At 40.5% G+C, this 14,447-nt stretch overlaps 1 protein-coding gene across 3 annotated transcripts; it reads left to right on the top strand.

Annotated features, from left to right (window-relative positions):
* The first annotated feature begins 1,468 nt into the window (after positions 1 to 1,468).
* Positions 1,469 to 13,677, top strand: LOC143858563 (transcription factor BHLH094-like). Of its 3 annotated transcripts, none has more exons than XM_077369224.1 (6): positions 1,469 to 2,036; positions 2,897 to 3,100; positions 3,390 to 3,455; positions 3,688 to 3,756; positions 3,847 to 3,918; positions 13,205 to 13,677. In XM_077369224.1, exons 1-6 carry the CDS (start codon positions 1,725 to 1,727, stop codon positions 13,319 to 13,321), a joined length of 840 nt encoding a protein of 279 aa, XP_077225339.1. In that variant the 5' UTR covers positions 1,469 to 1,724; the 3' UTR covers positions 13,322 to 13,677. The 3 variants fall into 3 exon arrangements, with proteins under 3 accessions (XP_077225339.1, XP_077225338.1, XP_077225340.1); XM_077369223.1 differs by having other exon boundaries at positions 13,193 to 13,677; XM_077369225.1 differs by lacking the exon at positions 13,205 to 13,677 and adding an exon at positions 6,197 to 7,460.
* Positions 13,678 to 14,447: the final 770 nt, after the last annotated feature.

Here is a 14,447-nt window from a genome sequence, read left to right as displayed (position 1 = left end):
ACAAAATCAATGCAATGGAGTACGAATTCCTGTAACTCCTTTGTGCTCCATGAAAACCTTCTTGAAATAGGCATTTCGTACGGAAATATGGGCCCACATTTTTTTTACCAAACACCATTCTCATTCTCTAGGGCTCTGTTCACTTGCCTTCTTGAGAAAGGAAAGGAGAAGAAAGTAAGCCAAATTTTCCCGTGATTGGACATGATTTGACATTTTCCGCTGTTCACTTGTTTTCTCGGAAAAGCATAATTACACAGGTGGAAAATTTAAATAATGACGTGGAAAACCAACTTTCTTGCACTTTCCCTCTAAATTTTCTCACCAAAAGGGTGAGAAAATCACTTTCCTGAGAAAACCACTTTGCCTGCATACTTTCTTTTCTTTTCTCGGCCAAGTGAACAACGGAATTTTCTCACAAAAGGAATTTTCTCACAGATTCTTTTCCTTTCTTTTCCAGTTTTCCACGTCAGATTCTTTTCCTGCAGCTAGAAAACAAGTGAACAGAGCCTAGAGGGAAATTGCTCGAAAGAATGGTTACCAGAATGGATCATAAGCTGTTAGAATATGCTATAATAATAATTCTGAAGAGCTATCAAAGATGTGTCATTATCAACATTAGGGGGATTAAATATCATTTTTAATTTTTAATTTTTAGTATATGAGGGAATTTCCTTCTTTGAATAACTTTTAAATAACTTTCTTTGAATATCTTATTTAAGACATTATAGGCTAATTATTCCATTCTTCTCATGAGATTTCCTGCCAATTGTCGGCAGTCGGCTACCAATTTTTGCTCCCATGAATTCACTAAAATGACGGAATTTCCTTATTTTACAATTTGAATTACATTAAAGTTTTTCTTTGTTTAAGATTATGAGTCCAGAACCAATTATTGGACTCAAAATTAAACATAATTCTAAGTACAATAATTGGTTCATGACTCACAATCGGTTGTCATAATCTTAAACGAAACAGAGGCTAAATCTAAATCATACACGTTGAACGGTTCTTGCACTTTTGTGGATTAAATATGGGCCGTGGCTTTAACACTTAATTTACAACCACCCAATCCAAGGGGTATTTTATTTTTCTAGACTTCGGGACATCAACGGCTGATATAGGTCTCGACTTATCAATGATCCAGATGATCCAATGTGAACATTCCGAATTTTTTAGTATTTCGGATCATATCATCTGATCTTGACACACCTAATAACATATCAATCACTTCACAGCCGTCCGATTAATTTCGTGTTTTGGTCCACAAACACGCGTAAAATAGTACTTGGAACTCGTGATTTCTAGCAAACGCCGCACACAACGGAAACCCCCCATATTATGTTCCCTCTCTGCTCACGAGGTGGGCATGGGGGCGCAATGCGCACTCCTTTTCCGATCCGAAAAATCTCAGGTCCGCTAGCTAAAATGCGCACCCTTCTCGGCCTTTATATTTTTCTTAAAGACCCCTTTACCCTTCCAGTTCTGCTTTCAACGGTTCTCCGAAATTCCTTTCCCTTCCAAAAAAAAAAAACAAACAAGCTTTTGCTCAATTTCAAATGCAGACGAACTGGGAAAACCAGTTCATACACTCCATATATTTTTTCTAGGGTTTCAAAACAATGCATCACTGTGAGAATTCGAAGGAATGTGAAGAAGCTGGATGAGAGAAATTGGGGTTTTTGAAGTCTAGTGTGGTTTTTTCTTGCCAATTTAGGGTTTTAGAGATGGATCCCCCTTCTATGATACACGAGAGCTCATTCCATTCTTCTAACGCGGCGTCTTCGTACGGATTCTCGGATATTTGGCAGTTCCAGCTTGATTCCGGTGGTGATTCCGGCGGCATTCTCGGGATTCAGTCTAGACCGAGGAGGGCGAATTTAGGGCAGAATGTAGGGTTTACAGAGCCGAGGACGGGACGGGATCTTTTGGTCGAGGAATCAACGGTAACGGAGCGGAGTGGGAGTAGAAAGCGGAGAGGCTCAGCGTCCGGGGACGAGTCTTCGAAGCTTGTTTCTACCAGTAGTGACAATGATATGGTCAGTATTCGATTGATTTCTAGGGTTTTTGTTTTTGGGTAATTTAGTATTTGGGAGCTGCGTTTGCTTTCTTTAGTGTATTACTAAGAAGAGTGACTAGGTTTCTTTACAGACAGATTTTTGTGTGATTACTAGGTTTTTGTCTGTAATTCAGTATTTGGGAACTTCTTCTGCTCTCTTAGGCCCTGTTTGGATTGCAGGAATTTTCTGGAAAAGTTTGGAAAGGGAAATTATTTCTGAAAATTCTACCTCTTTTTACACTCAAAAAATGATCTTTGAACCCACCCTAGTCAATTTTTGGTTAGAGAGACCTTCAATTTATGATAATATCCTTGTTAATCAACTATAATTATATCATTTCCCTATAAATCGTGGAAAGAAGAAAAAATTTCCATTAGAAATGATTTTCTTGTAATTCAAACAGGGCCTTAGGGTATTACTAAGAAGAGTGACAGGACAGACATATTTTAGATAAGTAGAGATGAAATACTGACCTTATTTCTTTTCAGAATTTTAAATGCTTTTGATATTACGATGTGTTTTAACATCAGGTTATTCGGGTGTTACTATGTGTATTTTTTATGCTTAGAAGCTGAATTTGTTGTGAATTGGGATGTAAGAGATTGGTTACTTTTATGATTCTCTTAGGAGTGTCTGGTACTGGGTATGTAGACATGGATATTAGTCGGTTTTGTGTTCTTACTATGGTGCTTTTGGTTCTGAATTTGTTGTGAATTGGGATGTAAAAGATTGGCTTATTTTATGATTCTTTTAGGAGTGCCCGGAACTGGGTATCTAGACTCGGATATTAGTTGGTTTTGTGTTCTTACTGTGGTGTTTTTGGTTTCCTTTATGAACAGACTGATTGCAATGGGAAACGTCTCAAAGTCGTGGGATCTAGGGATGAAAATGAGGGTTTGAAAGCTGAGGTGGAAGCGAGTTTGGGCAATGGTGACGAGCTGGCTGAACAGAGTGCGCAACCCTCTGAGGCACCAAAGCAAGACTATATCCATGTGAGAGCAAGAAGAGGTCAAGCTACTGACAGTCACAGCCTAGCAGAGAGGGTAAGGGTTTTTTCTGCTTATTATTATTTTGTTTATTTTTATGTTAGTGATTCATAGTCAGGCCTTTTCTTAAATAACCAGTAATGATTTTTGGAAATGATTGAGTTTGCCTAAAAAGAATGGGATTTAGATCCAAAATGGATATACTACTACCATTTTTGCTACTCATCACTTGGAACTGTTCCTCACACAGATATGCAAACCGTAAAAGATTTAATAAAAAGGAAAAAACTATGATCCACACAATCTGAATGTCTGTTGTCGACTGAAATTTTCATCTATTGAACAGGCTAGGCGAGAAAAAATCAGCGAGCGCATGAAGATTCTCCAAGATCTGGTCCCTGGATGTAATAAGGTGCAGTAAATTGTTTCTATGTTTTTATTGTATGTTCTTTTTTACCAGGGTCTGTGATGGGTAGGCCTTAACTGTTAACTGTACGAAAAACTAACAAGCCTTTGAGAAATATTGCAAACCCCTCCTATTTTGGCCATTTTAGTAAGTGTACAACATTTGACGTCTCCAAGTAACATGAGTGCTAGTTTTTTTTTTTTCTGAACAATGTTCTGACAAGGCTTATTCTGATCAGGTCATTGGTAAAGCATTAGTTCTAGATGAAATAATTAATTATATCCAATCACTACAACGTCAGGTTGAGGTATGCATTGTCAAGTGTTTTGCTAGTTGCTAATTTGTGTTGTAATTCTTTTCTCTATTGATTCTGAGTCATAATTACTGCTTTTTGTAGTTTTTGTCAATGAAGCTTGAAGCAGTTAATTCAAGAATGAACCCCAGCATTGAAGGCTTTCCAGCTAAAGATGTAAGTTGAAGAACACTGAGGTGTCTTTAATTACCTGGTTGATTGTTCAAAAAATGAGGAAGCATCTTTTGAAAACAATTTTGAAGCTAACATTTGTAATGTATTTCCTTTTTCTTGTTGATCTAGTGAAGAGAAGTTATATTCAAAATAGAAGTGGAACAAAAAGGAATACATTAGAGTGAAACGAAAACTGAAATAAGATTTAGGCATATAATGCCAAGGTTTCAAATATTTACATTTAGCTCCATAATTTTACTGGCTTATCAACCAGTATGTTTCCTTCTCGATATGAGAGTCCATTAAGTTCGAATGATCAAATGGTCCACACTAAAGAGTGAGACTTCTGTTGCCCTATCTAGTCCCAAGAAATTTCCCCATTCCATCCCCAAATAGGCTACTTGAAGTAGAAGCCCTATCAAGAATGATGCCTTTAATCTTCCCTCAAATCCAATTTATGTCAAATGTTGCGTAGGGTAGAAGGGGGAAGTATGCACAATAGAAATTCAATTCTCTTACATTCAATTGGATGACGCCCCTACCAACAAAGCAAGTGAATTATTTCAGTTTATACTGTTACGGATCTAAGTAATCTTGGAAAGAAAGCCATACTTGTCTCTCCTAGAGATACAAAATAAAGAGTTGGTCGAAGTTCTTTTGGTTCATCAGGAATGAAATTAATACTAGATGGAATATATTGTGTTTGATTAATTGATCACCAATAAGGCTCTTGTCATCCAGATCTAGTAATGTAAAATCCAAGGCTCTTAGTGTGGATTTGGGCTTCCAATGCTTAGTAGTTGCTAAAGGTATAGAAATATAATTGAAGGCACTTCCAAAAAAAAAAACACTGGATTCCATGTTCCATTTTTCTTGACCTATAAGACAAGTCCTCCAACTTGTTGGGTTCAAAAAGTCCTCCAACTTGTTAGGTTCAAAAAGTCCTCTGGGGTGCATCCCCAACTACCATCATGTTAGAAAAGTGACCATGTCTGTGATTTCCAGAATATCTAGTTAGCCACTATCTTGCAACTTAAGGTCCATACCCCTCCTAAATATGTTAGAGAAGTAAGGGGCATAATTCGTCTCCACACCATCCATCTGTCTAGAAAGACATTATCCTCATTACTAACTCTAAATCCTAGTAGTTCCTTGGGATTCTTAAAGGTGGGTTTCTATCTATTCCACATTGCAGTCCATATGAATTACGGTCGGTACAAACATTGGCCCCTTTTTCTCATTGTTGCTTCTCTAGCTCTCAACCAAAGCCAGACCGGGCACTGGAGATATGCCACCTCCATCTTTTGAGGACGGAAGATCAAATCTCTTGTGTTTCTTAAGCGGATAGCGCTCACATTTTCATTGGCAAACAAGCTCTTAATTGACAAGGTGAATATTCTTAATTTAAGAGTTGTGTCTTCAAAGAAAGTCATGCTACAACTTTTCAAGATTTTTACTTGCTAAGACTAGAATCCTATTATTGTTTGAACTTTAAAGTGTCGAAAATCCGGTCTGTATCGGGCACCCTAGATCTCATATAGATTTTATTATATCTTCCAATATATCTCATTGAGGGCGAGCCTTGGCGCAACGGTAAGGTTGCTCCATTGTGACCTGGTGGTCACGGGTTTGAGTCACGGAAACAGCCTCTCTGCAAAGCAAGGGTAAGGCTGCGTACATCTAGCCCTCCCCAAACCCTGCAATGGCAGGAGCCTCGTGCACTGGGTCACCCTTCCAATATAGCTCATACCTCAAAGGAGACCATCATTTTAAGGTGAATACTTTATGTATTAGACGATGCATTCACATTTCAATGTGTATCATCCAACTAAAATCCAAGGCATGCTCTGATACGTCTCGTATCAGATGGTACTTTAAACCATGGTTCCAATGAATGGACATGTAATTGATACGCCTCATATCAGATTATACTTTAACCATGGTTCCAATGAATGGACATGTAATAAGTTAGTGATTTTGACAAAGTAGACCATATTTGTGTTATTTTACTTGGGTGTGATGGACAATGTCCATTTATGTATCCCATCCCATCCCTCTCTAGACCCTACTTCAAGGAAATGGCTTCCTTGTCCTGCGTCATCACATTTGGCCATAAGGAGCATTTTTGCTCTTCACAGGGTTTATGTGTTTGGTTGGACTGCCTTCCCTGATAAAGATCCTTATGGTGGATCACTTTTAACCACATTATGTTTATTATCCACCACTGCGCTCTATATGTGGAGGTCGGGGAGTCAGTTGATCATATCTTTCTTCATTGCAGGATAGCCAGAGACGTGTGGAGCCCATCGCCAGGAGATTCAGGGCGTCCTAGGTCTTCATTTTACTACTTGTTGATCTATTAGTGTTGGTTCTTTGCCTCCTGAAGCCACATCCTCAAGAGACCTTACCGCTCCCGAGAAGATATGTCTGAACTGCCATCCTCCACGATGAGTAATTTGCCCTATCAAGTTTTATGGAGGTCAACGGAAAAGGAGCCTCCGCGGGAGAATAACTAGATGACCGAGTAGAGGGTGAAGGGGTGATCTCATCAACCTTGAGAGAGGCCATTTGATGAGCAGATGACTCCACGGGATCCATAATGGAGAACAAACACCAAGCAACAAGAACAGGCAACCGACCACAACCTCCAATGGAAAACGCACCAATAATGGCAACTGGCACAGTCACAGATCCAATAGCCATCACCAACAACAACCAATAATGGCAAACACAACTAGCAATCAACAACAACCTCCAATAAAATAACCAACAACTACCAACACCATCAAGGAGCCAACAACAATGCTCCAACAAGAATGCCGATGAGTCAACACCAACCAAACACTACAATGGCACCAACAACAACCAACAACAATGAGGTCGCTAACCACATAGTGAACCATCCACCAACAGAACACCACCACCGGTATCAATGAGAAGCCAACAAATAATGTCGCTAACAACCAAAAACCACCAATAACAGCTACTGAAACTAGCACACAATCACCACCGCCAACAGCACACCATAAACATACAAAGAGTTCACCAACAAAAAGCTCACTACCAACATACACTGTCAAAAGGCATCAAGAAGCGGTTCCGGGACCAACTAAGGATCAATAACACCACACAAACGTAGCATGAAGTAGGGGAGCCCACAAACCGATGTCCCGAAACCAATAACGGGGTGAAACGAGAAAGAATAGAAGTTTAGATCATAAATAAAATGGGGATTAAAGATTGATGTGAAAAGTTTTCGAGTTTAAGGATAGTGTTTGAAGTCAAAGATGTGAAAATTTTCTGTAATTTCGGCCGAAATTTCGGGAGAAAAATATGGGATTTCGATATCTTCTACTGAATTTCGGCAGAAAATTCGGTTTTGGTGAGGACCGAAATTATAGTCGAAACCGAAATTTAAAACCTTGTTGGGAAGATGGTTTCTTCCTCAAATGGGATGTTGGTGAGAAAGTATGGATTTTTTTTCTTTTTTTTAATGGATAAAGTATGGATTTGAGAATGGTGATTTGGGGTTTTGGATGGAGATGTGGATAGAAAAGGGTGAGGGATTAGGGGATTTGGACGGAGAATATGGTAGAATAGGTGGTGGAAGAATGAGGGATTGAGGATTTGGATGGACAAGGGTGGGGGATTGTGCAATGCGCAAATGGGTTATGGGGAAGGAGGATCACGGCAAGAGGGTTTTGCGCAATTGGGTTTTGAGAGAGAGGGTTTTGTGCAAGAGGGGGGAGGGCATGGGAAGAGTGTGTGGGTTAGGGTTAGGGGTGCGAGTGGTTGGGGGGCTAGAGAAAAAAAGAGAGAAATTTTAGGGTTAGTGTTAGGGTTAGAAAGATGGAGGAAAGAAGAAGAAAGGTTCAAGGGTTTAGAAAAAAAAAAAAAAAATCCTAGGGTTGAGGGAGATTGGTACAATACCTCAAGGAGGAAAAATTGTATCTTCAACCTTGAGCTCTGATACCATGTTGGATTCCTACATGGTGATAGGTAGAGAAAGGAAGAGAAGAAGAGAAGAGATGGAGAAATACGTAAGAGAGAGAGCTGGTTACTCTCCCACACGAAAATCATATACATATAAGAGATTATATTTATTTTTTTGAAGATGACAATATATTAATAAAGCCAATAATGGCAATCAGTACATGGGGACAAGACGTCCCCCAAATATATCAGACCTTACATGAGATCCCATTACAGATCAAGGGGGCCTTGAACTGAAACAATGACAGACTCCCGGTCCACCCCTTCCCGCACAAGTTTGTCCGCCATCTCGTTAGCCGATCGGCGCCGGTGTTGTAATTTAGGACGAATCAGAGTAACCAAGTCCCTGATCTCGTCAATTTTGTTCGTAAATTGCCACGGACCACCAGAATTATTGGAAGCCCATGCTATGGTATTGGAGGAATCACCTTCAACAATCACGGGATTAGTTCGGTGCTTCGCATACCATTGAAAACCGAATAGGAGGGTCGATACCTCTGCTTCGTTCGCGTCGCAAATCCCAGCCGGACCGGAGAAGGACATGAGTGTAGTCCCCAAATGATTGCGTAATAATCCACCAATGCCCGCCCTCCCTGGATTCCCACGAGAGCTTCCGTCAAAATTTAATTTCAGCCAATCTTCAGAAGGTGGTTGCCATAGAGGAGATATGGTATTTTTAGGTTTCCTTTCCTCCACAACAGAAGTCCAATGCTGAAGAATGTCACCCACTGGCTAATGGATACCACTTTTAGCTTTGGCCCATTTAATGATAGATAATTTAATTTCCAGGGTCACCTTTGCCGGGTATCTTTCTTTTCCAACAAAAATCCGATTGTTGCGTTCCGCCCATATATGCCATACAATAGCATATGGAATTGACGACCACATATCTTGGCCGGTACAACCAACATAAGCACCTCTCCAATTCATGATTAATTTGAGTATGCTTCGAGGAATAACCCAAGAGAAGCCAAAGGCTTTAAATATCGCCATCCATACCTCGAAGGAGAAAGGGCATAAAAGAAACATGTGATTGAGGGTCTCACCTGAGTTCTTGCATAAGACACATCGGTTGACTAAAACTAATCCTCGCCTCATTAATCTGTCCACAGTGTTGATACCTTTGTGGAGAAGAGTCCACGAGAATGCCACAACGCGAGGTGGGGCAATCGGATTCCATATTTTGGCGAGTCTAGAGGGATTGGCCTGATCGTCATTTAGCTTACGGAAAAAAGACTTGACTGAGAATCCACCTTGGGAATCCGGAGTCCAAATCCATCGATCCTCCTTGTTCACAGACAAGTAAATGGGAGATAATTGGCCCAAGAGATTTCCGAAGAGAACGATCTCCGAATCTTTTAGATGTCGCCTCATTCGGATATCCCAAACTATTTGGCAATTTCCACTGCTCCTGTTAGCGTAGTTGGCCATGGTTGCTTCCGGTACTAATGCAATTCGGTAAATCTCCGGGAAAGCTTCTGCCAGTGATAAATCCCCAAGCCAAACATCGGTCCAGAAACGAACCAGATTTCTGCATCCGGGTCTAAATCGCACCAACGGCAAGAACGCGTTCCTTGATGAGGCAATGGATTTCCAAACGCCGGACCCTTTTGGGTGTAAGGGGCCATTGCATGTCCAATCCCCTCAGCCCCTTCCGTATTTTGACCCAATCACAGAGTGCCATAGAGCCTCTTTCTCGGTTCCGAATCTCCAAAACCATTTCCCTAAGAGGGCCTTGTTCTGGAGACTTATCTTACCAATACCCAAACCCCCATTTCTTTTTTATTTACAAACCTTCTGCCATGCTAGAAGATGACAAAGTCGTTTTCCCCTCTCTTTCCCTTCCCATAAAAAATCCTTCTGCAACTTCTCGATTCGCTTTACAATGCTTGCTGGAGCTTTGAACAGGGACAAGTAGTACACGGGCATGTTTGCAAGTGCGGACTTAATCAGTGTTATATGCCCCCCAAAAGACAGATAAGTCTTTTTCCAGGTAGCGAGCTTCCTTTCAATTCTCTCGATCACCGGGTCCCATTGAGCGGCTTTAGGAATCCCATAAGCTAGTGGCAGTCCAAGATACTTGATGGGTAAGGAAGCATCCTGACACCCAAATAGGCTTGCATAAGATGCTGCCACAGCGAATCGAGGTTAACGCCAACCAGAACACTTTTAGACAGATTAATCTTTAAACCCGAGATGATTTCCAACCACCAAAATAATCTCTTCGCATTCATGATCTGAGAGACATTATCGTGAAGAAAGAGTACCTATCGTCCACAAACTGCAGGTGGGAGATGGTGGATGGCGATTGGCAGCTAGGTTTTAAATCATTGATGAAGCCACAAAGTTCAGCCTTGGTAATGAGTGAGCTTAGACATTCTGCCACTATAATAAACAGGTATGGAGCTAAGGGGGATCTCCTTGCCGGAGACCTCGAGAACACCCAAAATATCCTTCAGGTCATCTGTTAATTAAAATGGAGAACCTTGCTGTCTTTAAACATGCCGAAATCCATGATCTCCACTTTTCCCCAAATCCCATACGTGAAAGTATGTAGTCCAATACCCCCCAATCCACGTGATCTTACGCTTTCTCGAAATCTACTTTTATCATCACCCCCCCGGTCCCCGCCCCGCTTCATGGTGTCGAGGATCTCGTTGACGATTAGGATACCATCTAATATCTGACGATCACGAACAAAGGCCCCTTGGTATTTTGAGATGATGTCCCCCATCACTCCACTGATGCGCATGTCAAGAATTTTCGAGAGCAGTTTATACATGCCGTGAATCAGGCTAATTGGCCGGAAGTCTTGGATCACAAAAGCACCCTCCTTTTTCGGGATGAGAGTAACGAAGGTAGAGTTCATTTCTTTGCTGATGACGCACCTCTCATGGAATTCCTTCATGGACGCGAATACATCACCTTTAATAAGCTCCCAATTCCTCTGATAGAAAGCCATCGGGAAGCCGTCTGGCCCCGGCGCCTTATCTTTCTGCATGGCTGACAGGGCCCCCTCAATCTCTTCCAATGTGAAAGGCCTTTCCAGCCCTATAGCACTTTGAGCAGAAATGCGTTTGAAAATACTTTTGTAAGAACCTAATGTGAGGACCGATGGATTTGAACACAAAAAACTAATGGAGAATTTTCAGTTAGATTTATGTACAAGGCACCGGTAGGCAAAGGAGAAGAAGGGGCAATGATTGCGTCATTGTGGTCGATTCCAACTCTGCCACTAGTGTTAGTATTCAGAATTCAGATGGACAACAGGCCATGACAGAATTCTAACTATCGACCGCCTTATTAAAATGAATAGGAGCATTCAATATTCATGTTGTATGTGCCTGAATGCAGAAGATTCATTAAATCATCTTCTTATCCATGCCCAATTGCTGCTGAAATACGGAATTTTGTTTTTTCTATCAGTTGGCTCATTTATTGCTGCCTGGAGACATCAGATTGGTTGACAAGAGCGAGCTGCTTTTATTAGCTTCAATGTGGAATAGATGGTTGGAGAGGAATGAGAGAAATTTTAGAAGGAAACGTACAAATATTAAGATCTTAAAGAAGAAGCTAATTGGGAAAGTGGTAGAGTGGGCTGTAATGACTAATGACAATCTGTTTTAAAGGAGTGCAGGTTTCAAAGGTGTGAAGTGAAACTTTAATTTAACAAGTGTCATTCCAAAGTTCAAGATATTACTCAGGTGGAAACCACCCCCGTTGGGGTGTATAAAGATGAACTTTGACGTTGCACCTAGAGGTAATCCAAGTTGTGCAGGAATAGGAGGAATTATTGGAGACAGGAGTGGTGAGACAAGACTCGCCTATGCTGGTCTAGCGGGAGAAAAGAACTTCATTGAGGTGTAAGCTCTGGGTCTTAGGCAAGGTGTTAGGCTTTTGTTTCTGTTTTTAGGTGAGGAAGCTTATATTGAAGGGGATTCTCTTAACATTATCAGATTGTGCAAAGAGAGGCAAGGGTATTCATGAAAGTTGGTGGATATCTTTGAAAGTTGATGGATATCTTTGAAAGAGAGGCAAGGCAAGGGTAGCCACCCATGTTGGGTGTATTGGTGGATATCTTCCTAAATTTTTGTAAAAACTAGAGAGCTGCCAAATTTAGTTATGCCATGTGGAAATAGAAGCTAACAGCGAGGCTAATAGATTAGCCAATGAAGGTGTATCATGCACTGATTTGATTATTAGAGACTTTATGCTCGTATATTAATGGCACTTTCAGTTAGGACATAGTCTGTCCATGAGAAAAAGGATGGGCAGCATGGGATATTCCAGATCTTCCTCTTGGCTAACTCCTCTTTCTCATTATCTCCCTAAATGATGGCAACTTAAAGAAGATTTTGCTGAGAGACAAAGCCCAAGGCTCTCCTCCTCTTCCCTCTCCCGCTTCGACTTAAAAAGACCAGGGTAACTCGATTTGGAATAAAGTTGATGGATGAACTTCACCCCCACCATTGGAGTTCCCAGGAAAATCGACTCACCATAGCTGTGTTGCTGCTCAGTGGATCTTACATTTCTAACTAATCTATCAGTTCCACCTCGCTGAGTGATCCATGTCATGTTTCTCACAGGAGGCTACCCAAGTTCACTACTACGTTGTGATTTCACCTCCTTTTTCCTGCCTTTGTAAATGATTGTGGTATCCTTGAAAGGAAGTGTGCCCAAGTTCACTACTCCATTGTGATTTCACCTCCTTTTTCCTGCCTTTGTAAATGATTGTGGTATCCTTACATACATACATACATACATACATACACGCACATGTGCACACTCATATGCGCACACACGCACATATATAATGATAGGGAAATAATATCTACACACTCCTTTTGAGGGTGCATTTTCAGTGGGATGTTTCCTCGTTTGATGTTTTACCAAAACTGTCTTGATTTTCATCAGCAAACAAGTGTTGGATAGATTGGACTCTTCTTTCATTGTATGATAACTACATACATACATACGTGCGCACGCGAGCACACACACACACACACGCACGCATGCACACTCATGGTCACACACACACGAACACACACATAATGATAGGGAAATAATATCCACACATTCCTCCTCGAGGGTGCATTGTCAGCGGGGGTGTTCCTCTTTTGATGTTTTCCCTTCTTCCTTTCTCTGTTCTTTGCTTTGTATATCTCTTGTTTGACCATCTCGGTCGTTGGGCTCCTGCCGCTTTTCTTTAATAAAATTTTAGCTATGAAAAAGAGGGAGTTGGGATATCATTTCCCATTTATAATAAGTTATTTTGATGTTTTAGTTTGGTGTGCAGACATTTGATACCTCTGGTATGGCATTCGGCTCACAAGCGATGAGGGAATATGGTCAGGGATCACCACAAGAATGGCTGCATATGCAGGTTGGTGGTGGCTTTGAAAGAGCAACATAATTCTTAAAATCCCACTATTTATCAATAAGGGCATCAACCAGAATCCTCAGTCAAAGGTAGTGGAAAGATACTTTTCCATTAGCTCGGTTCAGAGAAGATCTGTTCTTAATATTGTTTTCTTCATCCAGTCTGGAGCCATGTTTCTGTTAATATGGTCAAGCTCAGATTGCACATTTGAATTGTCTCCATCTCAATTGATGTTAGAGAATCATTCCTTTATCTTCATATGTCATGTAACAGGATGTCCTGTTCTTCACTGTACTAGTAAACCTCAACAGAGGGTTTTATTAACAATGTTAATCATGTACTCTATATATGAGTGAAATAGGGAATGCTACTTTTCAAAATTTCTGTTCTCCTCATCTTGTAGAAATCTTGTTTTCTAAACTAGGTTTATAGTTTATAGTAATAAGCTCAGGCCAAAGAACTTTTTTGGTTATATATTGATGATATTAACAAAAAAATATGGGAAGTGATATATTCGCCTCCTTTTCTTAATTGGGACAGCCCTTTCTAGTGTATTCATGACCTGGTTTAAAATTTCGACCGAAATCCGGAATTTCGGTTACCGGTGGGGACCGAAACTGGAATTTTCTGAAACTCCATTTTTTGTCCTTTTCGGATTTCGGTTTAATGACATTATTTATTAAAAAAAAAAGTGTTACAAAATTTCAGCCGAAATTTCGGTCCGGAATTTGGAACCAAATTACCAAATTTCGGACCGAAATTTCGGTTTTTGGTGGGGTCCGAAACGGTTACCGAAACCGAAAATTTAAACCTTGTTTATGACTACTCTTCAACACTAGAGGGGGCTTTACCAAGTAAGAAAAAGGGGCCATATCATTTCCCATAAAAAAAATTAAAATATCCCGAGATACACACCCTTCCTGAGAAATTACCGAGACAAATATTTATGACAATTATCAGAATCCCTTCATTTAGTTCATGTCCATACTTCATTCATTTATTAATTGTCACTTTAAAATTCTGAGAATTGCTTTGTATTTTTCAACTTAGGTTTCTGCATCTCTTCGAGTTGAATGATATTTTGTTTTCTAGCAGGCGTCCATATCCTTTAAAGGCCATGTTTGGATTGCCAGAAAAGCATTTCTGGCAGGATTTATTT

The sequence above is a fragment of the Tasmannia lanceolata genome, unplaced genomic scaffold, assembly GCF_043159265.1.
Source record: "Tasmannia lanceolata isolate RefF3 unplaced genomic scaffold, GAP_Taslan_0.1 ptg000026l, whole genome shotgun sequence".
NCBI classification, from domain to species: domain Eukaryota; kingdom Viridiplantae; phylum Streptophyta; class Magnoliopsida; order Canellales; family Winteraceae; genus Tasmannia; species Tasmannia lanceolata.
The sequence above is the reverse complement of the archived record's forward strand: the minus strand, read 5'-3'. Positions and strand labels throughout refer to the sequence as shown.